The sequence below is a fragment of the Macaca fascicularis genome, chromosome 14 (genome assembly GCF_037993035.2).
Source record: "Macaca fascicularis isolate 582-1 chromosome 14, T2T-MFA8v1.1".
In the NCBI taxonomy this organism is placed as follows: Eukaryota; Metazoa; Chordata; class Mammalia; order Primates; family Cercopithecidae; genus Macaca; species Macaca fascicularis.
Genome location: NC_088388.1, coordinates 57,337,992 through 57,361,733, shown reverse-complemented (window position 1 = coordinate 57,361,733; position 23,742 = coordinate 57,337,992). Strand labels below are relative to the sequence as shown.

General features: G+C 39.5%; 1 protein-coding gene across 6 annotated transcripts in view; it reads right to left on the bottom strand.

Annotated features, from left to right (window-relative positions):
* Positions 1-23,742, bottom strand: part of STK33 (serine/threonine kinase 33) — a 213,532-nt gene that overhangs the window by 77,681 nt on the left and 112,109 nt on the right. For 2 of the 6 annotated variants that reach the window (XM_005578700.5, XM_065528599.2), the window contains exons 1-3: positions 15,031-15,416; positions 13,503-13,616; positions 4,404-4,517 (exon numbers count right to left, since the gene is read on the bottom strand). In XM_005578700.5, coding sequence (XP_005578757.1) covers positions 4,404-4,517; positions 13,503-13,616; positions 15,031-15,255 — 453 coding nt within the window. In that variant the 5' untranslated portion in view covers positions 15,256-15,416. Of the gene's footprint in view, positions 1-4,403; positions 4,518-13,502; positions 13,617-15,030; positions 15,417-23,742 lie in introns of those variants that run through there. The other 4 variants (XM_065528600.2, XM_065528601.2, XR_012423415.1 and 1 more) reach the window with 3 other exon arrangements.

Here is a 23,742-nt window from a genome sequence, read left to right as displayed (position 1 = left end):
AGAGGGTGTCCAAGGGGGTTCAATGTTATTGTTTACTTGGTTGGTGAGTATTTGGGCTCTATCCTTCAGTTTTTTTTTAATGTTGTCATATACCAGGCCAGATTGATTTAGGTAAAAACAACATTCTTCATTTAAAAATATACAGAGTCCCCCCCGCCTTTTTTTTTATTAGTGAAAAAGTCAGAGCCTTGTCGAATTTGGATGAAAGAGAAATGCAAAGCCAGCAATTGTTTGTTAAAGAAGGATTAGAAACGGCTAGGAGAGAGTGAGATTGATAGTGTGGTGGAGATAGCTGGGGAGAGGTTAGAGGGTGGCATGAGAATAAGAGCGAGTATAAAAGTAAAGAACAGGACTTCATCAGGGTCAAAGTATTGGAGTGTACTTTGTCACTGAAGATCTTCCATACACTTAAAGAGAGACTTAAGGGTGGCAGTTTCAGGTAAAACCAAGAGCCACTAAATACCAAGAGCCTGAGAAACTGCTTGGATGTTTTGACTAATAAAGGCCCGTCCATTATTGGACTGTATAGAGGTGGGAAGGCCAAACTGAGGAATTACGTCTGACAGAATGGTGGCTTTCTCAGACCCTGTGGGAAAGGCCTCTACCCATCCAGTGAAAGTGTCTACCCAGACCAAGAGGTATTTTAGTTTCCTGACTCGAGGCATTGTGAGTAAAGTCAATTTGCCAGTCCTGGGCAGGGGCAAATACCTGAGCTTGATGTATACGGAAGGGAGGGGTCCTGAACAATCCCTGAGGAGTAGTAGAATAGCAGATGTAACACCGAGAAGTGATTTCCTTAAGGATAGATTTCCACAATGGAAAGGAAATGAGAGGTTCTAAGACGTGGGCTAGCAGCTTGTAACCTACATGCAAGAGGTTATGAAATGATGATAGAATAGAATGGGCCTGTGAGGCTGGAAGGAGATATTTTCCTTGGTCCAAGAACCATTTGCCTTGTGTGGGAAGAGATTGAAAGGTGGAAGTTTCAGTGGAAGAGTAAGCGGGAGTGACCGATGAAAAGGAGAAAAACTGACCATGAGGGACTGAAGTTGGAATGCTAGCTGCTTCTCTAGCTACCTTATCAGCATAAGCATTGCCCTGAGCGATGGGATCTGATGCCTTTTGATGGCCCTTGCAGTGAATGACTCCAGCTGCCTTTGGAAGTAAAGCAGCCTTGAGAACAGTTTTTATTAAAGAGGCATTAATGATGGAGGACCCTTGTGTAGCGAGGAAACCTTTCAGCTCATAAAACAGCATGGTGGTGCAGGATATGGGGTCAGTATAAATATTGACACATAGTCCCTTTACAAGAGTGAGGGCCCGAATTAAGGCAATGAGTTTGGCTTGCTCAGAGGTAGTGGAGGGGGGCAGAGCAGTAGCCTCAATGATAGATGTGGAAGATACTATAGCATAGCCTTGCTGGTGTGTGGCGATTAGGCCTGGTGGAACTGCCATCAATAAACCAAGTGTGAAAAGGGTGAGGAACAGGAAAGAAGAAAATATGGGGAAATGGGGTGAATGTCAGGTGTATCAGGGAGACACAGTCATGGGGGTCAGGTGTGGTATCAGGAATAATGGGGAAGGCCGGATTGAAGTCTGGGCCAGGAACAATGGTAATTGTGGGAGACTCAACAAAGAGTGAGTATAGCTGAAGGTGCTGGCGGGGCAGAAAGTGTATGTGTCAAGCATGAGGAGGAAAATAGATTTTGGAAGTTATGAGAACTGTAGGGAGTGAGTTGAGCATAATCTGTGATTTTTGAGGGCCTCTAAATGTATTAGGGCTGCGGCAGCCGCTGCACGGCGACATGATGGCCAGCCTAAAACAGTAAGGTCAAGTTGTTTGGACAGAAAGGCTACAGGACGCGATCCTGGTCCTTGTGTAAGAATTCCAACTGCACAGCCCTGCACTTCGGCTGTGTGTAATGAAAAGGGCTGGGATGAGTCAGGGAGAGCTAGGGTGGGGGCAGTCTCTAAAGCTGTCTTCAAGGAATGGAAAGAGGAGTGGGGAATGGATTTAGGATCTATGGTGTCGGCTACGTTTCCTTTTGTGAGTTTATATAATGGTTTTGTTAGGATGGCAAAACTAGGTATCCAAAGTCAAAAGTATCCAACCATGCCTAGAAAGGAAAGGAGTTGTTGTTTTGTAGAAGGTGTTGGTGTTTGAGAGATCAGTCGGACACAATTGGCAGGGAGAGCATGTGTGTTTTTATGAAGAATTATGCCAAGGTAGGTAACGGATGGAAAAGAAATTTGAGCTTTGGAGGGGGATACCCGATATCCTTTGGAGAATAAATGCTGAAGGAAGAGAAGGGTGTCTTGTTGAGAAGATTCAAAGGAGGGGCTACAAAGAAGAAGGTCATCAATATATTGAATAAGGTGAGAAGCAGAGAGGTGGAAAGAAAGTAAACCATGAGAAAGAGCTTGGCTTAAGTAATGAGGGCTGTCCCTGAAACCTTGCGGCAGCACAGCCCAGGTAAGCTGCTGGGACTGATGGGTGTCAGGGTCAGTCCAGGTGAAAGCAGAGAGAGTCTGGGTTGGGTTCAAGGAATAGTAAAGAAGAAATTGATAGGTGGAAGTTTTAGGCCTGACAATTTTCAATAAAAAGTCTCCCTGCAAGGAATAACAAAGGTGCTATTCCTCCACCTCCCATCCACCTGATTTGGGAAAATACATAACGGTTCTTAAGGGAATGGAAATGGATTAGTCATAAGGCAAATTTTGCCTAATTAAAATTTTACCTAGTGTCATTCCAGCTTCCAATTACCTCTCCTTCTCAACCTTTAGCATCTCAGGAGTGGGTGGGACACTGCCCATCATACTATGCCCCGCCCAAGGATTAAGTCACATTTATAGGTTAACCTAGAACAGCAGTCCCTGACCTTTTTGGTACTAGGGACTGATTTCATGGAAGACAATTTTTCCATGAACCAGGGTTGCGGGAGAGGGCATGGTTTCAGAGTGAAACTGTTCTACCTCTGATCATCAGGCATTAGTTGGATTCTCATAAGGAGCATACAACATAGATCCCTCACATATACAGTTCACAGTAGAGTTTGTGCTCCTATGAGAATCTAATGCCACCACTGATATGACAGGAGGCAGAGCTCAGGTGGTGATGCTCACTCGCCTGCTGCTCACCTCCTGGTGTGGAGCCTGGTTCCTAACAGGCCATGAACAGGTACCAGTCCAAGACCTGGGGGCTGGGGACCCTCGACCTAAAGGATCAAGAGAAATAGTGACTGTGAGGAGTGAATTTTTGTCTAGACTAGATATGGAAAGTTACCCCAATTTCTCCTAATATCCATCTCGATTCTGTTTCTCTCCCCTTCCCAAATGGCTTGACCTGAATATAACACAATATTACACTATTCAGTTCATATACTGACTATATAGTTTTATCTTACTGTCTTACGGTCTCACAAACTCTCAACATAAATACGAATATGAAAGATTATTAATTCCTAAAGTTGCAAGTAGGCATGATAGTTACATAACCCAAAAACTGAACCCCTAACCCTACCTAACACCAAAGAAGCAAAGGAAATAACATCTCAGGTAGCACTTAGGATGCTACCTATGGTTCTAAAGAATTCTAAAATTTTCTAGAAAGGCTCTTAATCCCTTTATTAAGATTGATATGTTACCTTACTAAACATTAGGGAGAAATGGTACGTAATTTGCTACAGTTTGTTTTAAATAATATATAAAACCTACCATTTTGTTTTTTAAATGTGATATTTATCATCACAAATCCTAGGGGAAAACACCATAATGTTGTTTGGTTTTTCCCAGGCACAGAAATGCAAAAGGTTGATGAAATGATCAGGTGTCAAGTCTGAGGTCTCAGACTTTATCGTCAAGAGAAGCCCAGTCGTTTCCCAGTTCGAGAGGAAATCTAGTGAGGAGTGCGGCAGATAAAAGAGCATAACGTAGATAGTTGAAGCAAAAAGTGATTCAACGTGAAAGAGCAGGCAGGATGAACAAACAGAATTAGCTAACAGTGAGGAAATGAAAGGAGAGGATAGGAGAAAAGTGTATCAAAACAACATCAGGACAGAGTATCAGCACTTCTAGCTAAGATATCTCTAGCCCACAGCCCTGTGCCTACAGATACTGAGAACCAGCCCTTATCTTCAGCATACTCAGGTAAAATTTACCTATTTTTTGTTATATTGGTTATATTATTCCTTCCATTTGTTTTTTCCAGGCAGCACTTGCCTACTTGAGTTCACAAACTAGTCCCTTTCCAGGAGGCTAGAGAAATGCCATGCTTCTCTAGGGGATCAGCCCAGGCTGGGACCTCGGGGTGAGAGGCAGCTTGTGTTAGTGTGAAAAGCTGTACTGCCCACACCCACCCTGCACTAACACTGTGCCCTCAGTAGGATGCTGCTAATGAGCCTTACCTTTTCTTTGTTCACTTTTTTAATTGCCCACTTCGTTTCTGTTTCCTTGTCTGTCGCTTCAATGACCATTCCAAAGCTCCCTTTTCCCAATATTCTTCCAAAGGTATAGATTTCCTGGAGGAAAAAAAAAAAAAAAGAGTTCTTTGTCTCTCCATGCCATTCAACAGCTATTAAAAATGAACGGCCGGGCGCGGTGGCTCACGCCTGTAATCCCAGCACTTTGGGAGGCCGAGACGGGCAGATCACGAGGTCAGGAGATCTAGACCATCCTGGCTAAAGCGGTGAAACCCTATCTCTACTAAAAATACAAATAATTAGCCGGGCGTGGTTGCGGGCGCCTGTAATCCCAGCTACTCGGGAGGCTGACGCAGGAGAATGGCAAGAACCTGGGAGGCGGAGCTTGCAGTGAGCAGAGATGGCGCCACTGCACTCCAGCCTGGGTGACAGAGCGAGACTCTGCCTCAAAAAAAAAAAAAAAAAAAAAGAACATATAATACTGACAGATACTCACCCAAGGGAAAAGAGATTCTGCTCCAAGTTAAAATCAAATAGAAGACACTACATATTTTCTCCAATATTAATAAACACATCTTAACCAAAAATAAGTGTTGATGAATTTTATTAAGTGTCCTTTGGAAGAAAACCATAAAAATCGTAATGGTGAAATGTGGAAAAACTCAAAAGTATAAAAATGAATCTCTTTCAAACTATAATATATTAATGAAATATCTTCATAAGAAAAAGGAGAAATGGAGTACTAATATATATACATAAGTGTGTGCAGATATAAAATACACTCACGCCAAAAAATCCCAAATCTCTGAGAGCTATACTACAAAATCAACACATAGTAACTACTGAACAAATGTTTCCTTATTTAAAAACTAATGCTTTTCCTTTATCTTATTAAAAATCACTTTTGTTTTATTCCTTTTGCTTTAGAAAAAGCAGTAGGTGACAAAAATTTCAACACAGATCAGCACTGAGAAAAAAAATAACCACTACTCATGAAACCATCATCCAAACCAAGAATCCATCCTCTTATCATTTAACTTCTACCTAAAAAGAAAGAATACATTGGTTTTGCCAACACCACCATTTTGGTTTGCATTGTAAATAATAAACAGCTAACTCATTTACTCTTTCATTTCTTGTAAATTTGGTTTTGGGGGAGTCAGTCTCCCTGATTCAAATCAACTCCAGGGAATTAACAAGAGTTTCTGGACCCATCATGCATAGGAACCAGAACATGGGAGAGCAGCTAAACTACTGCCACTAGGTAATGCCCTGGTTGGATCAGCTAGTCAAAGCCTTCCATAGAAATACCACTCTCAAAATGCCACTCTCTCTCTGTGTGATCACTTTCAAATTCACCATGTGTATTAGTCCGTTTTCATAATGCTGATAAAGACATACCCGACACCGGGCAATTTACAAAAGAAAGATAACTTACAGTTCCACATGACTGGGGAGGCTTCACAATCATGGCAGAAGGCAAGGAGGAGCAAGTCACATCTTACATGGATGGAAGCAGGCAAAGAGAGGGCTTATACACAGAAACTCCCGTTTTTAAAACCATCAGATCTCGTGAGATCCATTCACTATCATGAGAACAACATGGAAAAGACCCACCCCCGTGATTCAATCATCTCCCACTGGTTCCCTCCCATGACACATGGGAATTATGGGAGCTACAAGATGAAATTTGGGTGGGGACACAGAGCCAAACCATATCATTCCAACTCTGGCCCTTCCCAAATCTCATAACTTCACATTTCAAAACCAATCATGCCTTCCCAACAGTCCCCCAAAGTCTCAACTCATTTCAGCATTAACTCAAAAGTCCACATCTAAGACAAGGTAAGTCCCTTCTGCCTATGAGCCTGTAAAATCAAAAGCAAGTTAGTTACTTCCTAGATACAATGGGGGTATAGGCATTGGGTAAATAATGGTCATTACAAATGGGAGAAATTGGCCAAAATAAAAAGGCTACAGGCCCCATGCAAGTCCGAAATCCAGTGGGGCAGTCAAATCTTAAAGCTCCAAAATGATCTCCTTTGACTCCATGTCTCATATCCAGGTCACGCTGAAGCAAGAGGTAGGTTCCCATAGTCTTGGGCAGCTCTGTCCCTGTAGCTTTGCAGGGTACAGCCTCCCTCCTGGCTGCTTTCACAGGCTGACATTGAGTGTCTGTGGCCTTTCCAGGTGCATGGTGCAAGCTGTCAGTGGATCTACTATTCTGGGGTCTGGAGAATGGTGGCCCTCTTCTCACAGCTCCACTAGGCAGTGCCCCAGTAGGGAATCTGTGTGGGGGCTCCCACCCCATATTTCCCTTCTGCACTTCCCTAGAAGAGGTTCTCCCTGAGGATCCTGCTCTTGTGGCAAACTTCTGCCTGGGCATTTCCATATATCTTCTGAAATCTAGGTGGAGGTTCCCAAACCCTAATTCTTGACTTCTGTGCACTTGCAGACTCAACACCACATGAAAGCAGCCAAGGCTTGAGGCTTGCAGCCTCTGAGGCCACAGCCCAAGTTCTATGTTGGGCCCTTTCAGCCATGGCTGGAGTGGCTAGGATGCAGGGCACCAAGTCCCTAGGCTGCACACAGCATGGGAATCCTGGGCCCAGCCCATGAAACCACTTTTTCCTCCTAGTACTCTGGGTAATGGGAGGGGCTGCTGTGAAGACCTCTGACATGCCCTGGAGACATTTTTCTCATTGTCTTGGAGATTAACATTTGGCTCTGGTTACTTATGCAAATTTCTGCAGCCAGCTTGAATTTCTCCTCAGAAAATGGGATTTTCTTTTCTATTGCATTTTCTATCGCAGGCTGCAAGTTTTCTAAATTTTTGTGCTCTGCTTCTCTTATAAAACTGAATGCCTTTAACAGCACCCAGCTTACCTCTACAATGCTCTGCTGCTTAGAAAGTTCTTCCACCTGATACCCTAAATCCTCTCTCTGAAGTTTAAAGTTCCACAAATTTCTAAGGCAGGTGCAAAATGCTGCCAGTCACTTTAATAAAACATAACAAGAGTCACCTTTACTCCAGTTCCCAACAAGTTCCTCATCTCCATCTGAAACCACCTCAGCCTGAATTTCATCGTCCATATCATTATCAGCATTTTGGTCAAAGACATTCAACAAGTCTCCAGGGAGCTCCAAACTGTCCCACATTTTCCTGTCTTGTTCTGAGCCCTCCAAATTGTTCCAACCTCTGCCTGTTACCCAGTTCCAAAGTCACTTCTGGCCGGGTGCGGTGGCTCATGCCTGTAATCCCAGTATTTGGGAGGCTGAGGCGGGCAGATTATGAGGTCAGGAGATCTAGACCATCCTGGCCAATATGGTGAAACCCCGTCTCTACTAAAAATACAAAAATTAGCTGGGTGTGGTGGCCTATGCCTGTAATCCCAGCTACTCAGGAGGCTGAAGCATGAGAATAGCTTGAACCCAGGAGGGGAAGGTTGCAGTGAGCTGAGACTGCACCACTGCACTCAGCCTGGTGACAGAGCAAGACTCCATCTCAAAAAAAAAAAAAAGTCACTTCTACATTTGTGGGTATATTTTTGGCAGCACCCCACTCCTGGTACCAATTTACTGTATTTGTCCATTTTCACACTGCTGATAAAGACATACCCGAGACTGGGCAATTTACAAAATAAAAAGGTTCATTGGACTTAGAGTTCCACATGGCTGCGGAGGCCTCACAATAATGGCAGAAGGCAAGGAGGAGCAAGTCACGTCTTACATGGATGGAAGCAGGCAAAGAGAGGGTCTGTGCAGAGAAACTCCCGTTTTTAAAACCATCAGATTTTATGAGATCCAGTCACTATCATGAGAACAACACGAGAAAAACCTGCCCCCATGATTCAATCATCTCCCACAGGGTCCCTCCCATAAGAAGTGGGAATTATGGGAGCTACAAGATGATACTTGGGTGGGGACACAAAACCAAACCATATCACCATGCAACAGGTAAATGAGAGGCTTGTCTTTGTATTTTCTAATGCGTACATTCCTTTCTTTTGTAGCAGAAAATTCAATGCCCAACTAATTACTCACCTCCTTCATGAAGGGTTTCCTTGTTTCACACAATTGTGTCTGTTCTGTTATTTTTACTCCTATCACCATTTATGTATTGGTCCTCAAACAATATTATTGCTTTTTTGTTTACAAACCTTTTGGCTCATTTCTTTTCTTCCAAGACAGTCTAAAAGCTCCTAAAGGAGCTGTTTCTTTTGTATCTCTTAAAAAAACCTAACTCCTCTCTCTTCCTTGATACCACTTAATAGCACATGATAGAATTAAAGTCAGAAAACTTAGATAATTATAAAATAGTACAAAACATAATTTTATTTTTATATTTATATGCAACTCTCAATTATATACAGAGATACCTCAGAGATATTGTGTATTCAGTTCCAGACCACCACCATAAAGCAAAAATTTCAATAAAGCATATAAAAGTTATGTTTACACTATATTATACTCTATTAACTGCAATAGCATTATGTCTAAAAATGTACACAAAATTTTAAAATGCTGTATTGCAAAAAAAATGCGAACAAACATAACAATGCAGTTGTAATCTTTTTGCTGGTGGAGGGTCCTGCCTCCATGTAGATGACCGATGACTGATTAGGGTAGTGATGGTTGAAGACTGGAATGGCTGTGGCAATTTCTAAAAATAGGACAACCACGAAGTTTGGTGCATCAACTGACTCTTCCTTTCATAAAATATTTCTCTGTAGCATGTGATGCTGCTTGATAGCATTTTATTCACAGCAGAACTTCTTTCAAAACTGAAACCAGTGCTCTCAAACCCCGCCACTGCTTTATCAACTATGTTTATGTAATATTTTAAATTTTGTTGTCATTTCAAAAATGTTCACAGCATCTTCACCCGGAGTATATTCCATCTCAAGAAATCACTTTCTTTGCTCATCCATAAGAAGCAATTCTTCACTCATTCATGTTTTATCATAAGACTGCAAAAAGTCAGTCCCATCTTCAGGCTCCACTTCTAGTTCTCTTGTTGTTTCCATTATATCTATAGTTACTTTATCCACTTAAGACTTGAACCCTTCAGTCATCCATGAGGGTGGGAATCAATGTTTACCAGACTCCATTAATGTTGATATTTTGACCTTCTCTCATGAATCACAAACGTTCTTAATGGCTTCTAGCATGATGAATCCTTTCCAAAAGATTTTCAACTTAATCTGCCCAGATCCATCACTATCTGTAGCAGATATAACCTTATGAAATTTATCTCTTAAATAATAAGGCTACAAAACGGAAATCACTTTGATCCATGGGCTACAGAATGAATGTTGTGTTAGCAGGCATGAAAACAACATCCATCTTGTACATCTCCATTAGAGCTTTTGGGTGACCAGGTTCATTGTCAATGAGCAGTAATATTTGGAAAGGAGACTTTTTTTCTGAGCAGTAGGTCTCAAATGTGGGCTTAAAATTTCAGTAAATCATGCTATAAGCAAAGGTGCTATCATTCAGGCTTTGTTTTTCTATTTAAAGAGCACAGGCAGAGTAAATTTAGCATAAATTCTTAAGGCCCTAGGAATTTCAAAATGGTAAATGAGCACTGGCTTCAACTTAAAGTCACCAGCTTCATTAGCCACTAACAGGAGAGTTAGCCTATCCTTTGGGGCTGTGAAGCCAAACATTGATTTCTCCTCTCTAGCTATGAAAGGATTAGTTAGCATCTTCTTTCCATATAAGGCTTAAATCAGTTGTTTAGTGTAGCCACCTTCTATCAATGGTCTTAGCTAGATCTTCTGGATAACTTGCTGCAGCATCTACATCAGCACTGGCTGCTTCCACCTTGCACTTGTATGTTATAGAGACAGTGACTTTCCTTAAACCTCCTGAACCAGTATGTGCTAGCTTCAAGTTTTTCTCCTACAACATCCTCACTTCTCTCCCCTTCACAAAACTGAAAAGAGTTTGGCTGGGCGCGGTGGCTCAAGCCTGTAATCCCAGCACTTTGGGAGGCCGAGGCGAGCGGATCACAAGGTCAGGAGATCGAGACCACAGTGAAACCCCGTCTCTACTAAAAATACAAAAAATTAGCCGGGCGCGGTGGCGGGCGCCTGTAGTCCCAGCTACTCAGGAGGCTGAGGCAGGAGAATGGCGGGAACCCGGGAGGCGGAGCTTGCAGTGAGCCGAGATCGCGCCACTGCACTCCAGCCTGGGCAACAGCGTGAGGCTCCATCTCAAAAAAAAAAAAAAAAAAAGAGTTAGGGCCTTGCTCTGGATTAGGCTTTGGCTTAAGCGAATGTTGTGCTTGGTTTGATCTTCTTCCAAATCACTCAAACTTTCTCCATATCAGCAACAAAGCTGTTTTGCTTATCAGTCATGTGTTCACTGGAATAGCACTTTTAATTTTATTCAACAACTTTTCTTTTGCATTAAAAACTTGGTTAACTGGTGCAAGAGGCCTAGCTTTTAGCCTAGCTTGGCCTTCAACATGCCCTCTTCATTAGGCTTAATCATTTCTGGCTTTTGATTTAAAGCAAAAGACATGTAACTCTTCCTTTCACTTGAAACACTATCGGGTTATTAATTGTCCTGACTTTAATATTGTCTCTCAGGGACTAGGAAGGGCCAAGGAGAGGGAGAGAGATGGAAGAATGGTCAGTCACTGGAGCAATCAGAATGCACACAACACTTATTAAGTGTGCCATCTTATATGGGTGCAATTTGTGACACCCCCAAACAAGTACAATAGTAACATCAAAAATCACGGATCACAGATCACAATAGATACAATAATGAAGAAAAAGTTTGAAATACTGTGAGAATTACCAAAATGTGACACAAAGGCACAAAATGAGCATATGCTGTCGGAAAAATGGCACCAACAGACTTGCTTGACACAGTTGCCAAACCTTCAAATTTGTAAAAGATGCAAGATCTGCAGAGTGCAATAAATCAAAGCACAATATGATGAAGTATGCTTATATCTTATAAAGTGAGTTAAATCTCAACTAAAATGGTCATTTACCCTTTTCGCATTTACAAAATAATCTCTTCATAACCATTTCCCCAATTTTTCTTGTCCTTTAAAAGTTAAACTTTCATTTTCTCTCTAAATGGAACCACAATTTGAAGACAGTACTTCAATACTGTTTAAATAGGAATTCTAAAATGAGAAGTGGCCAACTAGTTTTTTATAAACTAATCACTTTGTTCAATTAACTGCTCTGATATTAACACATGGTGATGAAGGAGAAAATAGTTTATTATTTCTAATAATTGTGTAAGGATGTTATTAAAATGATAATGTAGATCTATTTTTATTGACACAGAAGAAGTCCATGACATAGTGTACAGTGTGAAAAGCATATAAGATATGATTTCATGATGAAAATGTATGTATGTGGAGGTGCTTACATGGATATCTGGGAAAATGTTCATCTAAATATTAAAAGTAGTTATGTAAGGGTAATAGAATTGTGGATGCTTGTAATTTCCTTCTTTATACTCTTCTGAAATGTTTAAAATATTTAAAATGAGCCTATTTTATGGGGGGATAGAAGCTTCAACTTCAGCTACACCAGGTTAAGGTTACTTCTTTAAAATACGTATATATATTTGAAATATCCCCTAATTTAAAACAGGAAAAATGTTAAAGAAAAATAAAACAAAACTAGTACATGCATAGAAAAAGTTGAAGGTAATAATTTTTAAATTGGTTATATCTGGTTGATGATTTTTATTTTCTCCACACTTCTATTTGCCTAATTTTTCACAATGAACACATTTTGCTTTTATAAAAGCTCTTAAGACTAAATTTGTTATTTCTTTATTTTATTGTTTTTGGAGACAAGGTCTCACTCTGTCACCCAGGCTAGAATGCAGCAGTATGATCACAGCTCACTGCAGCTTCAAACTTCTGGGCTCAAGTGATACTCACATCTCAGCATCCCCGCAGCAGCCAGGACTACAGTTGCATGCCACTATACCCTGCTAAATTTTTTTAAAAATTTTGTAGAGAAGGAGTTTTGCTGTGTTGCCCAGTCTGGTCTCAAACTCTTGGCCTCAAGTGATCCTCCTTCCTCAGCCTTTCAAAATGCTGGGATAACAGGCATGAATCATCACGCCTGGCCCAAGACTAAATTTAAAACTTGGTAAATTTGTCTGTGTGTGTTGTAAGTACAGGCCTTTAATTAAAGGGGAGAAATTTAAACTTTTCAAGTCAGAGTTTCTCAGGCCAGGCAGCTTTTCTAAGCACTTCATGTAAGTTGCCAAATATCTTTTAAAATAAGTTTTGACGTCAGGCTTGATCATTTCTAGCTTTTGATTTAAAGAGAAAGACATGCAACTCTCCCTTTCACGTGACCACTGTAGGATTAATAATTGGCCTAATTTCAATATTTTTGTGTATCAGGCACTAGGGAGGCCAAAGGAGAGGGAGAGAGATGAAGAGTGGTCAGTCAGCTGAGCAATCAGAACATAAACATTTATTAAGTATACCATCTTAAATGGGTGTAATTTGTGGTGACCCAAAGCAATTTAAATGGTAACATTAATGCAATTTTCTTCTTTTTGTGGTTGTTCTTACTGCAGTTTCTTTAATGTAAAAACACACATTTTAATTTTTTATTGTTCTAATATTTAATTCATATTTTATATAATAATTTGAATCCTGGAAAAATAATATTGGTATTTATCCAATCGCAGGATGGAAAAGATGGAGGAGCTCACGAGGGAGATTCTGGCCTCACTATCAAGGAAGTGAACAGCCAAACTAACTAAAATCATCTAGTCCTTTTCTGCATCATGAAAAGGTCTAAACAAAGACACTGTTGTTTTCAGCAATGGCCAAGACCTGAAGATGAAACTATCCTCATTTTATCTAATGAAAATGTTCTCTACTTTAATTAAAATCCACTTGGTCCTCCATAAACAGAAAATAATGAATCTGTATTTTCTTTAGTAAAAATGTTACCATACTTGAAAATGGTATGTTTCCTCTTCCTTTCTTTAGAGATTTATTTTTAAATCATTTTTTTCCATTAACCATTGACTTAGAAGAAACCTGAAAGTTCACAGTAGCTTCATTTGCTTTCTATATACCTCAATAGCAGCTCCATTCTCAATCCTTATGTGAGGAACTTTCCCTTCTATAAAGTTGCCCCGACCCCACTGTTGTTGAGATGCTTTTCTCTCTACATTTGAGGTTCTTGAGGGCTGGAATCAAAAAAAAAATTAATAAAAAAACAACAACTTTAAGATGTAATATTCTTGGTTGACAAAGAATCCTAATTTAGATAATCTGGTAACTCCTTAACGTGTGCCATGTTTACTATGCACAAGATTGTTTACTGTCTTTTTCAAATTCTAAGCCCTACGCAATTCATTGGCTCATTAGGTTAAAGCAGACCTTAAGAAGTTATTCAATCCAATCCCCTGAATCCAGGAAAGTCTACATGATAACCAGCACAGCAGACTCATCAAAGTTTACCTAGTCATTCTCTGAAATCAAAGAAAGCAACTTTATAGCTTTCTCAATCACTCTCCTTTCACAATTTAACAACCATCTCAAATAGCTTATACATAAATTATTGGCCACTCAAAAATATGCTTTGAGTGAAAATAACATAGTAACAACTCACTCTGAGACATCCATATAGCAGTAACTATGTGGTAACACAAATCAGAAATAACAGTCAAGGGAGAATATATGAAGAAGGTACAATTTTGAGGAATGGGAACCTGACTTTTCTTAGGCTTATTGCTCTCTGTCTCCAAAGTTGTGCTGTATCAACCACAATCTTACACACTGCCTATTCTATATAAAGATGAGTATGGCCAGGCACAGTGGCTCATGCCTGTAATCCCAGCACTTTGGGAGGCCGAGGTGGGTGGATCACATGAGGTCGGGAGTTCGAGACCAGCCTGACCAACATGGAGAAACCCCCCTCTCTACTAAAAATACAAAAAATTAGCTGGGCATGGTGGCACATGCCTGTAATCCCAGCTACTCAGGAGGCTGAGGTAGGAGAATCACTTGAACCCAGGAGGCAGAAGTTGCGGTGAGCTGAGATCATGCCATTGCATTCCAGCCTGGGCAACAAGAGCAAAAGTCTATCCCAAAAAATTTTTTTTAAAAAGATGAATACATCGAAATCAGTACAACTGGGTAGCCACAGATTATTTGTAACTAATGCAAACTGATTTTGTTAAGTATAGTTCATATTCCACCGAGACAACCACGACTTAAATAACAAAGCCATAACTACCCTTTACTTAATCACAACCATAAATCTCATTCTTCATCAGCTGAAGAAAATACTCAAAAATTCAGATTTAATTCAACTTGAAAACCAATTCATTTCTGCATAAACCATTAAAAAAAGAAGTGGGGATAACATGTTTAATTACCTCGTGTCCTGAGAAATAATTAATTTGGGCAGTGGTTGGAAACATAATATAACAAGTTACTAACCAAATTTACTCACCTCTTCTGTGAGAAAGAAATGTTTAATAGTAATGAAGGCAATGAATTAACTAACAAGAACTCATGGGATATGGATGAAGCTAGGAGTGCCATCAGGGAACAGGATATCAACTTGTGCTTAGATGTGGAATCTTTGATATTTACCAAATCTTTTCCAGAGGTTATGTCTCTGTTGATACTTTTTTCTTTTTTTCTCTCCAGTGAAATTAAAGACTCTGCACTACCAATGCTTGACGTCTGTGACATTTCCACCACTAAAACTGGAGGAACCCTTGTTTTGCTGGAACACACACAAAGTACATCTTTCTGAGAAGCAGATGAACAGTAAGGGCATTCTATGGATTTTTTATATAAGTCACTATCAGCCATTTGTTTAACTCTGCAACAAAAGCAACTTTAAAAATCCTTCCACTGTTTGAGGAAGAAAACCAGAACAGAAAGGATAAGGTAGTTGATGGTGAAAACTGTAACTTCGAACTGGTGAAGTCCTTAAGTTAAGGATGCACTAGACACATATTCACACGTGAGAGCTGCAGAAAGAAAAGAAATCACCATTTAGATAAATTCTTATCCTATTACCATCCTGGAAATCAGAGAAAAGCTAGCAACTAGCACTAGAAGCATCCTGTATAGACATGAAAAGGACAAAATAGGACCAGAAAACTGCTGAAAAGCATGGTCTAAAACAGCATCTTATCAAACTGCAGTAGTGGGTTATGAAATCCATTCTGTGGGTTGATATCACTTTTTAAAAATAAAGTAGAATCAAATAGATAATAGAATATTTAGCATACCTCCTTGGAAATTTCTGTGAAACTTTTAATTAGACAGATATGTATGTATAGAGTGTGTGTGTGCGTGTGTACTTGATCACAGTATGAAATGTATTTCTTAATGTCGGTTTTGGTTTTTTAAAAGGTTTAATATATTGGTGTTAAACATACATTACTATGGTTTCAAATTTTAAACCTTAATCTATTTATTATTAGAGCAAATTCCTATTACATACTTTACAAAGGAGTGAATAATTCACTTTTTATAAAACTAGCTAATTCTAAAAGTTTAAGTATCCTCATAAGTATCCTCATTTTTATATTGAGCAAAAATAAAAATGAGTGGGTGCTACTTTTCCCTGAGCCTAAAATAAGTATGGCAGCATTTTACTTAACTAGGACCATTGGCAGCTGCATAGTGGCAAGTTGGAAAGATCTCATTTGAGGAGGAAGAAAAATACACTCTGCGGTACATATAAAGGAGTACCTTGAGAAACTTCCAGAAGTAATTGGGAGCACATTATTACAGTTTTATGCTATACCATTTCAAATAGTCTTTAAAAGTAGATTTTGTAGTCATAGATTGATAAAGCTGGGGATATATGCAATATACCGTTATCCTTTGAACTGGAATAAACTTGACTAGAATAGGAAATTAAATATATTTATTTCATTAAAGAAATAGTTGGTTTTCTAATCAGAAAGCTGTGCTGACTTTTATCCAATCCTTATCTATTGTGATTGGCAGGAAAATCTGCCAGGCCCATAGGATTTTATAAAAGATACTGCTAGTAGTTTACCTAAAAGTTGTCCTCCCATTCTTTCTTACAAACAAAATTCTGATTTTCTTTGGGGCAGCAATATGCTCATTAACATCCTACATTTCCGGGCTTCTCTTTCAGATTGGGGTAGCCATGTAACTTATGGCCATTAAGCTTAATAGAATGCAGGCAAAGCTGCACTTACAAGAAAATTTATACTCTTAAACCTTTATTAAAATCAGAGGAGAAAGGATAAAAATATACTAAGTGTGCAGTCAAATCTAAAAGATAGAAAAACATAATTAAAGAGCAAGATTAAGAAACAGAAATGACAAAGAAATTTTCTTGAATTTTGTCTATAAGGTCCCAAATAAATGGACTCTTCACTACCTCTCAGTTTTCATATCTCCTCTCTCTCAGATACAGTAGCCTCTTGCTGCTCCCCTAATATGCCAAGTATACTCCCTTTTCAAGGCTTTGTCCTTCTGCTTCCTCTGCCTGGGATGCTTTTCCCTCAAACATTCACACAGTTTGCTCCCGTGCTTCACTGTGCCTTCTGCTCAGTTGAAAGGCTTTCCTAACCACATCATCTAAAACAACAAGCCCATGCTCTCCGCCCCTTACCTTGCTTTACTTTTCTTCATGCCACTTATCATTTCACTCAGGAAGTTTCATAGCAGAGTCCTCTCCTACTTTTATTGAACAGACGATTCTCATATAAATGGTTTCAGAGCATACAAAGCCACCCAGTTCATTTTATTCACTTAGAATAACCAAAATCTGACCATGGTAAGTGTTCCCCAAAAGGGGGATTTAGAGGTCAATCTCATTTGTGAATAGATTTTAAAATCCTAAATGCTGTACTTACATTTACCCCAGGTAATGTGTACAGTGTATTATAAGATTATTAAATAGAATTTAATAATAGATAAGTCAGCCCAATAAATATGACCTTTCATCAAAGTTGTGGAAAAAAAATTTCTATTGTGATTAAAACTTATAATGGAGAGTATGGGGACAGGTACATTAAAAGTGCCCTCCAGACAGGCAGAGGAAGAAAAGAATGCAACTGATGCCACTCAAAACACACACACACACACACACACACACACACACACACACACACCCCTCTTATAAACACTTAACCTGGTTTTCCAAGAATATGTAGCAAGGCAAAGAAAATTCAGAATGTACCCGTATCACTTTGCAAAATGATTTAACTTCAGACCTAGAAGAAAATGTTTTGCATTTCAGGTTAAGTATAAAACCTATAACCATCAATGACTCAGAGCAGTGGAGTAGATCTGCAAATAATAGGCTTTCTGTTTGGGAAAAATAGTGCTTTCTCTCTGCAGGTGTAGAGAAGTCCCATGTCAAATGTGTAAAACATCATTTTTTGCATACATTAAGAATACTGACTTTATGGTACTTTTTATAAGAAACTGTAAGAAGCATTTGTAACGTACAATTTTATTTAACTGCAGTTGAGTTCCTTCATGATAAACTGTACTCCTAAAAGCATACTTACCATATCCTTCAAGGTTTACAAATATATATATATCTTCACGAATTTTCAACAGAATCTTTAAATATTAAAATTTTCATTTTAAGATAGATTTTGGGAGATCTAAAAACAGCTATTCTTTTCTTAGCTTTGTTCAGAAAGCATTTCCTTTAATTTTCATCAATTTTTCAATAAGTCATTATTGCATCACTGACATTGTCATAGACTTCTGAGTACTTTCTCGCTCCAGCCTTCTGATTTATCGGTTGCCTTAGAAGTACTCGGTAGCTATAGTCATAAAGCACAGGATTTTTTTCTATTACTCACTGAAAAGTTTCATTTTTGCTCTCCAGTCTACCAAGCCCTACATTTGCCAAAGTAATGTTCTACTTTCTCACCACAGCAATTCTAAAACAATAGGTTGAATAGCTGCATGCAAAATTTCTTGACAAGAATTAGATTTCAAATTTAACTTCTTTTTGCCCGGCTGAATTCTAATTATTTTAGCTTAAACAAAAACCAAGATAGAACAAATGTTTACTCACATTTATTTCTTTCTCATTTACGAATTGATCTGAAAGATTTGTTACTAAAACAAATCTACTATCTCACAGGACAAATGATGTCACTCATATTTTAGAGGCTTAAAATTAATCAAGTATTGCAAACTTATGTAAACACAAAGATTAATAGCTCTTTTTCTATAGAACCATGTAATTATCTTTAAACAGGACTTTAGATATAAAAATATGTATTACAAAACCAAAGAATCTTCTAACACAATAATGGTTCTTTGTGTCTCCAAAGATTGGACATACATAGGAATCGGACATAATATAAGTAAATAAAATAAGTTCAAATCATGTCAGTATTTAACTAACACATGAGCCTTCCTTTGGCTAAAGGTTTTCATTTTATTTTTAGAACCAAGGCAAGTCAATAAAACAACTCTGATACCAAAAATCTCTGAGCTTTTATTTAATCATAAAAAGGTCTCTTACATATTGGCCCTAGAAGATACACTTATAGCAATTTCCTCAAGAAAATGAACACAAGAATGGTTTTATAAGATATAACTAGCTACAATTTTCTTCTCCAAAAGCAATTTTTAAAGTTTTCTTTACTAAGACTGTGTCTACAAGAAACCTAAATAGTCAATTCAGTCAAAAATATGTTTTATTCAAGTAAAGGGAAAAAAAAAACTTATGGATTGTCTGACATTCTGCAGACCAAGCCAAATGACTGACTGCTTTTGTAACATGTTTACAAAGCCTAAAGAAGGGCCCAATGAGTTTTCTAGTTCATATTGCCATATTTTAAGGAAGACTGGCACTTGCTTATTATTTTCATTAAGGGCATGATTAGGAAAATGAGTCTGTATTGTCTTATAAAAGGATTTACAGTATATTTAAAATTTACATTATTTCAGAATTTTAACAAATGTTTGACTGGTGTTTGCTTTAATTTTTCCTTTCGATTTCGATTTGCATGATGTTCCTCACTGATTAAGCTGTAATACGGAAGGACAGTCTTAAATGTGGCCCCTATACTGACAGTTAAAAGCGAGAACAGAGGTCAGGCGGTGGCTCACGCCTACAATCCCAGCACTTTGGACGGCTGATGCGGGTGGATCACGAGGTCAGGAGATCGAGACCATCCTGACCAACATGGTGAAAACCCATCTCTACTAAAAATACAAAAATTAGCCAGGTGTGGTGGCATGCACCTGTAATCCCAGCTACTAGGGAGGCTGAGGCAGGAGAATTGTTTGAACCCAGAAGGTAGAGATTGCAGTGAGCCAAGATCGTGCCACTGCACTCCCGTCTGGCAACGGAGCTAGACTCTGTCTCAAAAAAAAAAAAAAGGGTGAAAACAGAAATTGCAGTTCAGAGACAGTGGATAAACCAGGAAACCCTCTCCCCGATTCTTCCCTGTTGATATCAGTCTTTTCTCCCTCTCCATTATAAGCAACCAGAAGCTGGCCGGGCACAGTGGTTCACACCTATAATCCCAACACTTTGGGAGGCAGAGGCAGGCCGATCACTTGCAGTCAGGAGTTCGAGACCAACCTGGCCAATATGGTGAAACCCCATCTCTACAAAAAATACAAAAATTAGCCAGTCGTGGTAGTGTGCTCCTGTAGTCCCAGCTACTCAGGAGGCTAAGGTGGGAAAATCGCTTGAACCCAGGAGGCAGAGGTTGCAGTGAGCTGAGATCACACCACTGCATTCTAGCCTGGGTAACAGAGCGAGACTCTGTCTCAAGAAAAATAACAAATATAAAACTAAGCAACCGGAAGCCAAGGACCTTTCGCCAACACAGGCCCTTCCTTGAACATAATAGGCACTCAGTGAAAATTTTTGGGTGGTGATTTTGTGGAAAAGAGCCAGAATCATAAATCACTTAGTTAGAAAAACAGGAAGGAATATAGGAAAAGTTGTCAAAGAAATGAGGGGATCACATGGAGAAGAGATATCTCAAGGGGAATGTGAGAGCTCTCTTCACATTTCTGAAGAAGATAAGGCATACAGGATTAGACTTCTGTGTGATTTGAAGAGAGAGTGGGTGCCAATTTCCATCTAATATAAAGGGCTTCCTGACATTTATAGCTGTCAAAGATAAAAGGAAAGACTATCTCAGTGACTACAAGTGTTTGAGTAGAGGCTGCAGTGTCAGTTGGAAGAAGGGAAGCAATGGGGGAATTTAAGCACAGACTAGGACGTATTGAGGTTCCTTCTACCCCTAAAATTATATGAAGATGAATCACTCCCAACGATCATCTGAGATGTAGCAGACATTTAAAGGAATGGAAGTGGCATTGTTCCTCACCTCCACTGTGGAGATTTCAATATTATAATGGGGATCCAGATCAGACCAAACCAGTTACAGCCCTAAAATTCACCTCAGTCAACATGAACTCCACCTGTAACAGATCAGCATTATTGGAATTTATCCTGGCGTGGGGAGGGGCATAGTAAGATGCAGAGCGCGGGGGAGATGAGCCAGAAGGTTGGATGTGCTAAGAAGTAGTGGCCCTGCCTAGAAAAGAAAAAGATAAAAAACAGAAGAAAAAATATTATAAGAAAAAGGAAATAATCCCTCCTTCCTCTTCATGAAATCAGAGAACAGGTCTAAGAGCGAGCAAGTGGGCCCACATGTAGCTAAGGCAGACAAAAAATTCAGTGTTGCCAACAGATTCTTGAAGAAGTAAAACTGTTCTAAGGATCCAAACAGGAAGGCTCTGCTGTGCTCCATCCAGGAAGCTGAAAAGAAAATAGTCTCCTCATACTCAGGAATCTTAATCCAATAAGCAAAAGATCAATAAGATCAGGAATTCAGTAGTAAATCTGGGAAGTCTGCTAGCTTTGACTATCATGCACCAATTAAAACTTTTTCACTAATAAATATATTAATGTAAAATTCCACAGTCAAGAGTACCTGTGCTCTACGTCAAACATTCTCAAGAGTACTGAGAGAGAGGAGCTGTCCAAAGCCAGCAACTTTCCAGGAAAACTACGTAGTTAGCTGAGGAAATGGGTAATGTAACACTCTGACTTGGATGTTTCATTCCACATGAGGAAAGGCACTCTGATCCTCAAGATCATGTTCAAGGGATGAAAGCACAATTGAAGGATTTAGGCAACTTTCCCCTTATAGCCAGACCACTGCAAACTTGACAACTCCAAACAGTCTACAACAAAATACCAACAACAGATTCCAAAATCCCTGTCTTCAAGTTTTAGCAGAAATAATATTAATTTAATAAAACAGAAACAACAACAAAAACTACACTGAACTGTGACCCCTCCAGGGCAGGAACCATGTCCTATTTACGTTGCCATTTATGTCCAACAAAAGGCCTCCATTAAGTAAGGATTATTGATTGAAAGTCATTAACTGATTGATGGAAACAGTGTTTTGGAGCTTACAAATATAACATACAAGGCAGGTACCCAGTGTAAGGCAGCCAATGACCTGACATGTAAACGAAGTCAGAATGTATCTGTGAAGTCTCCAAGGCCAAAAACTGCACCTCCACCATAATGAAGCCCTCACTCCATCCTGTAGCTTTCCTTTTGGAGCAAAATGTCAAAACCCCTATACCCAGCCTGACTCCAATCAGGCTAAATTTCCACCTGATTCTGAAAGGCTCCCTATCAGACAAGATGCTATAACTGCACCCCCATCTTATGTTCTAGTCAACATTTTTGGTTTTCAGGAGTCTAAAAGGATATAAACACGTAAGTATTTGTTTTGGTGATGGACAATATTGTCAAACCCAAAGGGCTTCTGCTAGCCTTACCTACTCCCCAACAACTATAGGCATTGGTCATAATAAACCTTATTATTAATATCTTCATATTCAACAAAAGATCAATCTTTTTGCAGACAGAGTAACTAACAATAACTGGTTTGTTTTTCTTTCATAACAAAACGTGTAAGTAATAGCTAAGACCAAAAAGATTCATGTGAGACATAAAATAACTTTCCAGGCTCCCTAGCCACATAATTTCAAGTAAGAATGCTTGTTTTCTGGGAGAGCCTGTTTCCTTCGATCCCAGTGATGAGCCACTTATCCACAGCACACAAATCCTAGGCTCATAGCCAGAACAAAAGCATTTAGAATGTCATAGCTGAGGAATAAATGTGCCATGGCTGTTAAATTCAGCAAAACAGGAAAGATAAGGGAAGACTACATCTGGCACCAGAACTACCCAGTAAGAAAAGGCACTCGGTGGCAAGTTTTCTATAAGTCTCATCAGTAAGAGTATCTAGAGGGCAGTTAGGAGTCCAGCAAAGAGCATCAGAGGCCCCACAGGAGAACAGACCAAATGAGAATCCAGCCATCTAATAGTTTATGTATATATCCAGTACACACTTTAATACCTGTGATACACTAAGGACTGAATTAGGGATAAGGAGATTATGAAGGCACAGGCTTCACTCATAATGATTATGATAATGATAACAAATATGAACAAAGTATAAAAGTGATACAAAAGATGGAGTGGCCAGAGAAGTAACATGATCTAGTGGGACACATAAATTTTTTGAATGAGAGATACCAGGGTTTGAATTCCACTCCTATCTCTTATTAGCTCAGTTCCCCCATATGCAAAGCAGCAGCAGCAACTATCTTGTTTTCTTTTTTTCTTTTTTTTTTTTTTTTGAGACAGAGTCTTGATCTGTCACCCAGGCTGGAGTGCAGTGGCATGATCTCGGCTTACTGCAAGCTCCACCTCCCAGATTCACGCCATTCTCCTGCCTCAGCCTCCCGAGTAGCAGGCGCCTGCCACCACGCCCGACTAATCTTTTTGTATTTTTAGTAGAGATGGGGGTTTCACCATGTTAGCCAAGATGGTCTCAATCTCCTGACCTCGTGATCCACCTGCCTGGGCTTCCCAAAGTACTGGGATTACAGGTGTGAGTCACCACGCCCAGCCAGCAGTAACTATCCTATGTAATTGTTGTGAAGACTAACTAGATAACACTTGTAAAGTTCCTGGTACTTTGTCTGATACATATTATTGCTTTAAAAATAATTATTACTCACTTGCTGAGGGGAAGTTTCATGGGGCAGGTAATACTCAAACTAAGTTGTAAGGAATGAGTTGGAGTCACCTGTGAAGAAGTCAAGGAAAGGTTCTCCAAGTAGAGACACCAGCACATGCAAGGGCTCAGAGCCTATGGTTCCAGATGAATGGAAGGAGGTGGTTTCCATTTGAAGGCGAGAACAATAGGAGAGACAAAGTTGGATCTCTCTCCTGGGATGAGAAATGGGAAGAAGCACTTTCAGAAAAAATTCGGGTTAAATAAG